Genomic DNA, 12,328 nt, shown 5'->3' with positions numbered 1-12,328 from the left:
AAGAAAGCTATACACATAAAGATACCCACTCAGGAATCCCTTATTGCGAGTTACATTATTTCTATCTCAAACTGCGCGTAACTGCAAAAGCGAAGAAATTCAAAAGGGGCAGAGAGTGCAAGAAGAAATAATATTGTTGCCTTTTGATCAATCATAGACCCTAAAAAAGAGGGTCAACGGATAGATTGACAAACAACATTTTCAAGTATATCACATGGGAAAGTAGCAGATGGTAATGACGAACACAAATACATTTTTAATCCATATATCTTGAATCCTTAAGATTGATATCACCTGCATAATTAAAGTGACAGACATTATATAAACTTAAGTGAAGTATTAACCTGGCAACAAACTTGAAGAAGGATGCCCGAAGAAACTACAATGATTGCTATAGTGGCTCTCCTGTTTTCCACCGCTGTTTCGGGTTACAACGTGAAGGAACCAACATTTTCTATATTATCTCCGCAAGGATTGCGAATGGCATATCCGGGTAAAGTTGATACACTTTCATGTTTGTCATATCACTGCACCATGTCTCTTTCCAGGAGTATGGGTCTGATGAGTTTGGCCAGTGCATGAGTATGACGGGTTTAGGGGGTCTGATAAGTATGATGGATGTAGGGGGTCTGATAAGTATGATGGGTGCAGGGGGTTGATAAGTATGATGGGTGCAGGGGGTCTGATAAGTATGATGGATGTAGGGGGTCTGATAAGTATGATGGGTGCAGGGGGTCTGATAAGTATGATGGGTGCAGGGGGTCTGATAAGTATGATGGGTGCAGGGGATCTGATAAGTATGATGGGGTACGGGTCTGATGATCATTGTAGAGGTTAGATCATTATAGGGGTCCGATGTGTGTATGGGTCTGATGAGTGTATATTTATCTACAGTCGTGATCTATGGATAGACGAGTCGACGGAAATATATTTTGTCAATCGTGGTGGCAAAAGTTTTTACAGACTAGTGATATACAACTGAAAATAATCCAAAGGTTGTATACTGATACGACATCTCTTGAACTCGATATTCAATTGAAAATCCATGGCCAGTGCATGAGTATGACAGGTGTAGGGGGTCTGATAAGTATGATGGATGTAGGGGGTCTGATTAGTATGATGGGTGCAGGGGGTCTGATAAGTATGATGGGTGCAGGGGGTCTGATAAGTATGATGGGTGCAGGGGGTCTGATAAGTATGATGGGTGCAGGGGATCTGATAAGTATGATGGGTGCAGGGGATCTGATAAGTATGATGGGGTACGGGTCTGATGAGTCTGATCATTGTAAGTAAAGTAAAGTAAAGTAAGCCTTTATTGAAATCGTATCCCAGTTGGGATTTTGATCATAAAGTACAATAAAGGTTTTGCAAAAACAACAATGAAAGAGTATATATAATATATATATATATAAATATAAATATCTATACATGAGGTCAATGTATTAAAGGTTAATAAATAGTTTACTTTGTCTTTTTCATTTTGTCTTGTCTGAGTTTAAAACATGTATGTATGTATTTTCCCAATTCACATAGTGATGCTTTATCTGTCCTTGAAAAGATGCTTACAAGGTCTTGTGTGCCTCTGAATGCGTTTTTACAAATGTTTAGTTTACTGAAAAAATCATGTCTAATGTCTGTGTATCCTTTGCAATGAAAAAGAAAATGTATCTCATCTTCTACTTGTTTGTTTTGGCAAATTGGCATGCTCTGTCTATGACATCAAGGTTTCTATATCTACCTGTTTCTATGTGTAGTATGTGTGCACTAATGCGTAACTTGCACAGGGCTGATCTGTGATCTGGGTTTTTTATAACATGAAGGTAGCTTTCGAGAGGGAAATCTTTTTTCAACTCTCTGTATGTGCGAAGTTTATTTTTATGGTGCCCTTGTCTGTTATCATCATGAATCAATTCAAATGCACATTTTTCAAATAGCTGTTTAACTTTTACATTGAAATTAGTTTTAAACTGTTTGTCATTTTCTATCTTTACATTCATGGCATCTCCAATATTTACGAGCAGCAACGATTGTTTAATTCCTGACACCCAATTATCTGTATGTGCATTGTCCAGTTGACAACCCAGATCATAAGCCTCACGAGTCAGTGTTGTATCTGCTTTCTTACTTATTTTTAACCAATATTTGACCATTAGTGTTATGCTTGAAACAATTAGAGGATATCTACCCAGTTCCATTAAACATGCTATGTTGGATGCTTTATTATTCACTTTAAGTATGTGCTTGCAAATTTAATGTGCAACTTTTCAATTGTGTTTGTTAAGTTTGTGAGTATGGTTTTTGCATTTGTGCATATGTCCGCAGTCCATACTTCTGTACAGTATAGCAAAATAGGTTTTATCATGGCATCAAACATTTGTAAATGGACCTTAATTGGAATATTTGACTCTGCAAAGAGTATCTGTCTCAATTTAAAACATGCCTTCATAGCTCTGTTTTTCAAATCAATTTGTGCTCTGTTTAGTTTCCTGTAATATTTAACTTTATGCCAAGGTAAGTATATGTTGACACATTTTCCAACTCATTACCATGTATAGTAAATTTAAATTTGTTGAAAATTTTCCCCGATCTGTTGAAAACCATGATTTTTGATTTGAGAATGTTTATGCCTAAATGCCATTTTTCACAATAATGCCCTATTGAATTTATAGCATTCTGTAGCCCCGTAGGTGTCTCAGATAGTAGAGTAAGTCATCGGCATAAAGTAGACATGATAAATTACTCCGTAATAAAGTTGGTGGGTCATTGGGGACACAATTAAGCGAATCTTTTATGTCATTAATGTATGGGTTAAAAAGCAGTGGGCTTAAGCCGTCACCTTGCCTTATTCCTCTCTCCATGGGAAACTGTTCAGTGAGTCCCTATTTCACCCTAATGCAACCCTTCGAATCCCTGTGATACCATACTTTATTAGTTTGTGTAGAAGCCCCACATGCCAAATTGAATCAAAGGCTTTCTGAAAGTCTATGAAACAGCCAAAAATATATTTCCCCTTACTCAGATACTTTGTAAGTAATTGTTTTAAAACAAATATATGATCACATGTACTAAACTCTGGCATAAAGCCAATTTGTTCCCTAATTATAAGGTTTTCATTTTTAATATGAGTAATTAGTCTTTGTTTTAGAACTGAAGTAAAAAGTTTACTAATTGTACTTAGCAATGTTATCCCTCTGTAATTTCTCGGGTCATTTTTGTCTCCTTTTTTATATATCGGTACAATAATGCCTGTATTCCATGCATCAGGAAAGTGACCGCTAGCTAAGATTATGTTGAAAAGAGTTTTGATTTGTTTAATTAATACATGTCTACTTGCTTTTATCATTTCATTTGTTATTTTATCCATACCTGGGGCTTTCCTGTTCTTTAAAGTACTGATGGCTTTTTTGAATTTCTAATTCAGAGATGGGTTTGTCCAAAGCTGAGATTGTATAGGTTAGATTATTATAGGGGTCCGATGTGTGTATGGGTCTGATGAGTGTATATCTACAGTCGTGATCTATGGATAGACGAGTCGACGGAAATATATTTGTCAATCGTGGTGGCAAAAGTTTTTTACAGACTAGCGATATACAACTGAAAATAATCCAAAGGTTGTATACTGATACGACATCTCTTGAACTCGATATTCAATTGAAAATCCATGCGTTTAATACATTGTTTTTGCTGAAATATATGTTATTACTTTTCAACCAGGGGATTCTGGAGTCAGCTTGGTAGCCTTTCATTACAGCATCAACACGTTTCTCTCTGGTGTGACTGCTGGCCAGTACAATGTTGATGTCACATCTCCCACAAGTAGGTCATCTTTGAACTACTTTGTCGAATTTTCCTCAGTTTCCACAGGACTGTACGTCAATCACTGAGATTGTTTTATCGATTACCGTCACACCAATTTTCCAACAAGTTGCGGCGAATTGAATAATCTGCGTTAATTACTGGCAAACGTGTAAAATGACTTTAAATGTTCACCGACTTTCGATAGTGTAGACTTGTAAAACATTAAATTCTAATATAAAAAAATCGGCATCTAAGTAGCTCTAATTATTAACTTCATAGTTTTAAGTTTGATATTCCAACATAATTTGAACCTGGTTTTAAATAAACTTTACTAGGCCCTCATCGTGACTTGAAGAATAACTTCATTCGGTTTTTGTTGAAAGTGACGCATTTTAAAACATTGCCCAATTCTTTTCCACAATATTAGGATACTGTGCTTGAAATATTCCTTGCTTGAAACACATCAAGGAGGCCTATATGTCGTGGCTTGGAACCACAATTCTCTGATTTTGAAAATTTCGAATCTCTTTCAAAAATGAATGAGCTATAAATTGCATTACCTCAAAAGATGGCTTTGTTTTCGTTGTTAGCAGATGGCGAATGGGTGCACGAAAACACTGCAATCTCGTTGAAATCCGGTGATACGGTCTACTATTGGGTGCTCGTTATACATAACGGATTGGGATACCAAAATACAGAACTGAAATGGACGGTACCAAGTGAAGGTAACATTACTACAATGCACAACATAAAGATTAATGTTTTGCTAAAAGAGTGTCTCAGGCAGTGTCATCTCTGAATCACGGTCCCTCCATGTCTGAATGCAGTGTCATCTCTGAATCACGGTCCCTCCATGTCTGAATGCAGTGTCATCCCTGAAGTAACGCAGCCGCCAATGTAATGGTTTAAGATAGAATATATTAAAATCTTACGTTATTGATATTCAAGTGATAAAAGAATGATATTATATCCGAGTTTGTGAGTGCTATTTGGTAACAGATCTCTGCTGTGGTATTTCCAAAGATGAACTTGCCGTTTAGTTTGGCCTCCTACGTGCTCAGTATTTCAGAAAGCTATAGTGTTTAATTTTGTCATCAAATGAATGAAAGCAGTCACGGGAAATAGCGGCCACTTTTGGGGCCTAAGGTGATTGTCCGAGGTGCGAATAGTGCAAGCGCCTCGAACTTTACCAAGCTGACAGGGAACCAAAAGTGACCACTATTTCCGTCAAACTCCATGTACTCGTACTATAAACGAATTTATGATGCGAATTGGCGAGTTTAGTGCGACAATTCCCCCCAACTGGCTTCTCTCGATATGGATGTACCGTGATGCAGAAATTACAATTCCCAATAATGCTGTTCAGCGGTAAAACTAAACACCAACACAGCCAGACATGAGTGATTCATTTTTTGTTTATGAATGTATACCACTCTTGGCCAAGTGACCCCGTACATTTAAGCCCGTAAACCCATAGCCGCCCTATTGCTGTCACGCAAATTAGTTAACGCCCCTGTAGCTGTAACTCTTGAAATTTGTTGACCTGAAAAAGGCTTTCTATTGTCTCTGCTTTTCTTTAAATTCTACAGATTTAAAGGATATAGTCTTTTACCACTGAAAACTTGGACAAGTAAATTGAAATTTTAACCATATTTTGATTTCCCGCCATTTTTAAAAATTGGTAATATTACAAAGAAAACATAGCTTATGGTGTCCCAGTGGAAAACATTCATTATATTGGACTACTCTGTTGTTTCTGTGAAGATTCCGATGCATATATGCACGACGTACTGTGTTTTTGCTTTATTTGCATGAGGGCGCCATTTTATGTTTGGGCAAACATTTATTATTGATCTTGCTCAAAATTGCACATGCAGTCCCAGTAGACAGTTTATCATACTTGTATGAACACCCCTCAATGAGTACATTCCCGCGAATTTGTTTTAGTTTGGAAGTAAAATTTAAAAAAAATAATGCTAAAAGATACAGCTATCGGGCCTTTAACCATCACACTGTATTCATGTGTAAAATAGGAAACCTAACACGTACTGTTATTAATATACTTCATGAGTATATAAAAAAGTGTTGGGTTTACTAATTTACATATGAACAAAACTGTGATTGTTTACTAATCTGTATATGAACGAATCATGTATGACAGAGACACTCACAAAAACAATGTTGTGCTAATTGCACCTTTACATATATAACATTCACATGTTCTAAGGTCATATTTTTGTAAACATGTGATACACAAATAAACATACCATTGCCTGTAGATTAGATATTGTCTTTAACTAGCACAGTGACAAAATCAAGACAGCCAAAAGAATGAATCACAGGCTTCAATATCTGCAGTAAAAGCAGGCACCATGTACATATTTCAAAGCGTATAACTCCCGGATTCGCTGTATTGGTTGATTGCTGTTGCGCCCCCACTGTCCATACAATGACGCCCAAATTGATAGATTTACTGGTTATCGTGGATGTTGAATTTCAGCTAATTGATTATATTCGTGGCATAAGTCGGCTATACAACTACCGCGATGTTTACAATTAAACTCATGGTAACTAATAAACAATTGTTAATCACAGACATAAGGTAAACGAAGTTCATAATTGCAATTAACTTAGAAACAGCAGGTACAATTAGCATCATGCATTATATACAAAAGCGAGTGAGTTATGAATCAAATAAAAAGATAATCCTAGTTCGTGTATATATCCCACCCTCTATGATATTACAAGGAATTTTCATAGTATGACCAGCCATCCATGTATCCCGATATGTATAATCACCTTCAAACATGGCAAATGGCAAAATCCCCTATTCCGATTCTTCCGACCATTCCCAAACACTGTGAGTATTATTTTATTATTTAGTGAAAACGACAAAAGCACCGCCATCGCTATTGACAACATTAAAACCAGCTCCCCCAGTTACGGATGATTTCATTGCAACAGTGCCAGCTGTGAAAACCACGTCATCACCAGGTGGTGGTGGTTCTGATCCTGGTAACGGTGGAGGTAATGGTGGCGGTAGTGGAGGAACAGGTAGGTCAAATGTTATTGAACAGCATACCTGTATACTATTAAACCTGTGCAGAGATTACGACAGCCTGTATAGATCGTATTTATGCTGCGATATATAATTCTTCGACTGGTAAAATACCGCTAAGTTACAAAACAATTTTACCTCAAATAAAAGCTGACTTTTTTGTATTTGACTGTGTTTGGTACCAGTAAAGAAAGGTTACAGCGCTTGTAAGAAAGGTGTAATTGAGAAAGCAAACAATTTCAAAATGCAAATCTTGTAAAACCAATGTTGCGCCGACCTGTTGAGTTTCAAGTTGACAGTGCATGTGTTATTTGTAACCAGTATCCTGTGATGCCTACCCATGTCAAAGCAGTTGTGACATGACTATCCCACCATGCAACGGGCTGATCTTTGAGGATACCTTCGATGACTTGGATTTTACAAAATGGGAACACGAAATAACGGCAGGGGGAGGCGGGGTAAGTGTCCCTTTTATGATTATTCGGAGTCTCGGAGGTAGTAAACATCTGAGTACTACATCCACATCGGGGTATTATCACTTTTTAGTTGAGTGTAATAACCTTAACACATTATTTTTACATGGCGTTTGATAAACTTTCTAATCATATGAACATAGAAAATACAACTATAAAAAGGTAATATATTTTCAAATATATTTGAAAGACAACATCACGTATGATATTGATACCAGATAACCATGATAGTATCGATGACGTCATTCGCGTTGAAAGCCATGCCAACGAAGTTGTGAAAAGTTATTGCCGAACTCACATCTGATGTTAATAACACTATTTACCGGCAATGACAACCTGAGCTCTGATTCAACGCCGTCAGTTTCGATACAGTATATAGACTGTTATTCACAATCAGCATTGTTTTGTCCCAACAGAATTGGGAATTCCAGTTGTATCACAACAATCGCAGTAACAGTTATGTCAGAGACGGCGTTCTCTACATCAAACCGGTAAGGTTGTAAGACGTACCAGAGAAACTAATCGAATGACATCCCGACAGAGACATAGGTGAAGTAGATAGTCTTCGTCGACAAAGACTATGGGGGAAGGAGAGAGAGAGAGAGAGAGAGAGAGTTTTGTGTGTGTGTGTCAGTCAGTCTAGAGCGGACACATGGGACAGTGTGCGACAGAGAGTGAGAAAGAAGACAATGTCAGGTCGACACTTTTGCTGACAAGTTACATCGGGAAAACATCTAATCGCTCCAAGGCTAATTCTAACATGGATCAAAAAATCGGAAACATATTGATGCAATCCTTTGGCAATTGAAGCACGCACAAACGTCGTGGAGAGGATAAATGTATAATTTCATGAATTAATCGCATTCTTAATCTAAGTCACTTATAAAAGATGCTCGTTCACTTTTCTGCCTGTCACCTTAAAGCTGGCCTACTCTGTGCCCGTCTTTACTTGATAAACACTTGCCAAGTATACAACGTGGATTACAAGTATCTGTGATTTCTTCATGTACTCTTGAGACAAAGTGCATTGCCGAATAAAAGTTAAGATACTATCACATTTGAACGATGAAGTTAATTTCAAGTTCTTCAAAGGGAACGTAAAATCACCCTTACAAGACAACATTTGGCGGTGACTTAAACTTTGTATTCAACCTTCGTATCTTTTCATTCTTCAGACTCTTACAGCAGACCATTATGGAGATAGTTTTCTAACCTCCGGTAGACTGGATTTATGGGGTAAGATTCCTTACAAAGCAATTTAAATGATTTTATGAAAATAGAACATGTGACAGTCACTGGAAATGTTTGCCATACAGGTACACCTGATCCAAACGCCTTATAGATGTTGATACATGGCAATCTTCGGTGCTTGACCTAGTATTTTTATTTCATTTTGTGTGTATGTTGTAACAGGTAGTTCTCCAGCTGATATGTGTACCGGAAACAAAGATTGGGGATGTGAGAGATCAGGATCTGCAAGCAACATCCTAAACCCAATCGAGTCTGCCAGGTTACGAACTGTTAACACTTTTAGTTTTAAACATGGTCGCGTTGAGGTGGAAGCTAAAATGCCAACCGGGGATTGGATATGGCCAGGTAATTGTTCTGCTTTATAAGTGATGAAATTTCGAAGGGAGAAAATCGCCAGCAAGGTTCTTTCAGATATTTTGTATTTTCGATGTTTTGGGTGAAAGAATATTACGTAACGTTATTGCCCAATTTGCGTATGGTGTGATGTCCTAAGTCACGCAGTAATGACCGTCAGTTATTGATTGTCTTATCGAAAACGCACAAAACGAACACTGTGCCTAGAATATTATTGACTCTGATCTTGTATAGGATATTGGTCAGTTCCAACATCGTCTTAGGTTGCCATTGCCAGATCCGTTGATCAACTTCATATTTGATCGATATTTTTGGGAAATGTGATGTTTGAGAGAGCCAGCCACGAGGTGGTCATGGAAATTTATTTTAATCCATTTTTTGCAATGGGACCCAGAGGGTCCGTGGGCATGCGCAATAGAGCCGCCAATTACAAAGTTCGGAAAATAGACGCTTTACGGACGTTGATTTTGAAAGTCAATAAAAAGATTATCATTAACGAAAATACACCAAAGTGAAATTTTCTTTGCAACCGAACCTTTTATTGTTATTCCTATGACGATAATTAAACAATTCGTTATTTAATTGTTTACTTATCAGTATTACAGGTGGTAGTACGGACTTCATTGTTGTATTTTCTAACATTTCAGCTATTTGGTTACTACCAAAGTACAATGCCTACGGCGGTTGGCCAGCATCCGGGGAAATTGATATCGTTGAAGTACGAGGTGAGTTGCTGGTGGCTAACAAATTTTGGATCGTTATTTGATCTTCACATTTTCCAAATTTCTCAAAAATGTTAGGTTTCCTATGCTGAATGTAACAATTTTCGAAATTACTCATAAAAACAAGTGTCTAACTTATAAAAGAAAAGCAGATGCGTTTACATTCGCGGATGGAACAGACATTACTTCACAATCCAATTATCCCAAATTAGTTCCAATCGTGTTAACTGTAAATGCAATATCTTGATTCAATACCTTTACATATTTTCACTGGACTCAGGTTTTGTCCTGTAGTAGTCTAGCACATTCCCGCCGTTCCGGTATCTACGTTACAATAGTACCGAAATATCAGAAAAATACTTGAGTTGCACAGCAAACTCGTTTTCTAGAATGTTACAGTGTAAACCTTGTCATTTGGAAACTGATGACCACCCTGGCATGGATGCACAAAGAAAACTTCTTCTCAGGGGTCGGAAATTCTACAGATTCTGAAATCTTAAATTACTTCATTTAAATTTGCTATGACTTGGAAGAGTCATTGTACAAGAACACAGTCTCAAGGAGACTTTCAGTTTCACGGATCGATAAATATAGGATACTTGAACTTTTATTTCCTAGGAAACGAACAGTTGTACGATAGTTCGGGAAATTCAGTTGGCATCGATCAGATGGGATCCACAATGCACTGGGGTCCGTACTGGCCACTCAATGGATATGAAAGGACCCACACTACCAGGTACGTCAGTGTAATGAGCTAGCTACAAGTTGGCTGTTTTTGCCAACGAAGCCAAGTGCACGTACATGAAATCGTTTTTACGAGCCACTGTACAATCGTACAGCTAATATCAAAATTTGTATACATTGACGGACCAACACTGCAAAGCACGTATGACTGTATATTTTTTGACAATAGACTATATTCATTCAAAGCTAATTCATTATGTGTGTACACTTTTGTCTCCCAACAGATACGCTAGTACTGGAACATTTGGCTCAGAGTTTCATAAATATGGCTTGACGTGGACCGAGGATTCTATGACGTAAAACTTATCCTTCAATAATGTAAAACAGAACATTTAAAGAGACAAGTTGACTAATAGAAAGTGAAAATTTTAAAGAATAAACGCTGATAGAAATTGTCTTTCTTCCTTTTATTTTCATTAATTTAAAAAACGTGATCACAGGAATATCATCTCTTCAAATAAATCCAACATACTTAATCATACACCTGAAATGTAGACAATTATACAGTACTGTTTATTTACCAGTCAGCAATCATTGTCTAACTTAACCTGTTACTTTCCCTCATTAGGTTTTACTTAGATGACCAAGAGATACTTCACGTCGATCCCGGTAAAAATGGATTCTGGGAGTACGGAAATTTTCATAAAGATGCCCCAAACGCTGATAATCCATGGCAGGGAGCTACAAAATTGGCACCTTTTGACCAAGAGGTAACTACGGGCTTGCAATTCTTAACCCGAGAGACTTTGCTCTAAATCTTCTCAAATGTGGGATAACACAGCAAAATGCTATATGTGACTCAATCTGCTGCAGAGCATTTGTTTTAAGACAGTGGAATGGCGTCTTTTCAACTTTTAAGATTACATGTAAAGTGTGTTGGATCAAAGACAATTTTCTCCTTGTCTGTGGTTGGACCCCGGATTAAATAGGAGAAACGATTTAGTAATACAAGGTATATGCCTTGACATATGCACAGTTCTAGACCTATACTGTCATATGGATATTGAATCTTGGTCGTTGCAAAATACAACTGTAAGATAAAGCATCAATCAGATAAATTGTGATTTACTACATTTGAAACATAATTCACGATGAAAATTATGTTTTAGCATGATTGGAATGATAGAAAGTACAAAACTGAATCGAGCATCAGTTTCAAGTACACGAATGGTGGGTACACCATATCAAAACCGTATGGACACTTGACAACATAACCTTTTGTGTAAATTATAAATTCAGGTCACTGCTTGCTCACAACATAAATAATATACAATAAAAATGTTTGAAGGCGTAGTTGTCATCGATGAAAATTAAAAGAAATGAATATGTCAAATTTTGCTTCATTTTAGGGAGCACTATCGACTTCTTACTGTTAACAATATGGACTTCAGAATCTATGTCACATATAATCTCATACAATTCAGGCCATATTATGAAGCTGACATATCTTACCTGCGTTTGCTAAATCTTCATGTTCAAGTTATCTTCAAAAGTCAATTTCAAATAGAGGTTGATATTTCGTCTGCACTGTAACTACATATTCATTACTGTATTTTATCTTGTTTTCTAGTTTTATATCATAATGAACGTGGCTGTTGGCGGCACAAACTATTTTAGCGACGATTTTACAAACCTACCATATTCCAAACCTTGGAGTAACCAATCACCGACGGCAGCTCTTGACTTTTGGAATGCTCGTAATCAATGGTACCCAACATGGAATGGTGAAGATGCCGCTTTACAAGTCAACTACGTACGCGTATGGGCAAATTAGCTTGTTTGGACTGACATTGGTCGTGACATGTTCCCTTTAATTCTTATGTATCGACAAGACTTTTTCTTCAATGCTTATGCATATCGATTATCTTATGTTGCGCATTAAAGATTTGGGAAGTAAACATTCATTGTATTACTTCAGTAAATATAAA

General features: G+C 37.1%; 1 protein-coding gene across 2 annotated transcripts; it reads left to right on the top strand.

Annotated features, from left to right (window-relative positions):
- Positions 1 to 345: 345 nt before the first annotated feature.
- On the top strand, positions 346 to 12,328 carry LOC139139358 (beta-1,3-glucan-binding protein-like). Of its 2 annotated transcripts, none has more exons than XM_070708248.1 (13): positions 346 to 493; positions 3,715 to 3,816; positions 4,392 to 4,523; positions 6,682 to 6,852; positions 7,178 to 7,314; positions 7,746 to 7,820; positions 8,505 to 8,565; positions 8,743 to 8,925; positions 9,582 to 9,659; positions 10,275 to 10,392; positions 10,625 to 10,696; positions 10,969 to 11,110; positions 11,971 to 12,328. In XM_070708248.1, the coding sequence occupies exons 1-13, from the start codon at positions 367 to 369 to the stop codon at positions 12,172 to 12,174; spliced, it is 1,602 nt and encodes a 533-aa protein (XP_070564349.1). In that variant the 5' UTR covers positions 346 to 366; the 3' UTR covers positions 12,175 to 12,328. The 2 variants fall into 2 exon arrangements, with proteins under 2 accessions (XP_070564349.1, XP_070564348.1); XM_070708247.1 differs by having other exon boundaries at positions 4,389 to 4,523.

This window comes from Ptychodera flava, chromosome 8 (assembly GCF_041260155.1).
Source record: "Ptychodera flava strain L36383 chromosome 8, AS_Pfla_20210202, whole genome shotgun sequence".
Lineage (NCBI taxonomy): Eukaryota > Metazoa > Hemichordata > Enteropneusta > Ptychoderidae > Ptychodera > Ptychodera flava.
The sequence above is the reverse complement of the archived record's forward strand: the minus strand, read 5'-3'. Positions and strand labels throughout refer to the sequence as shown.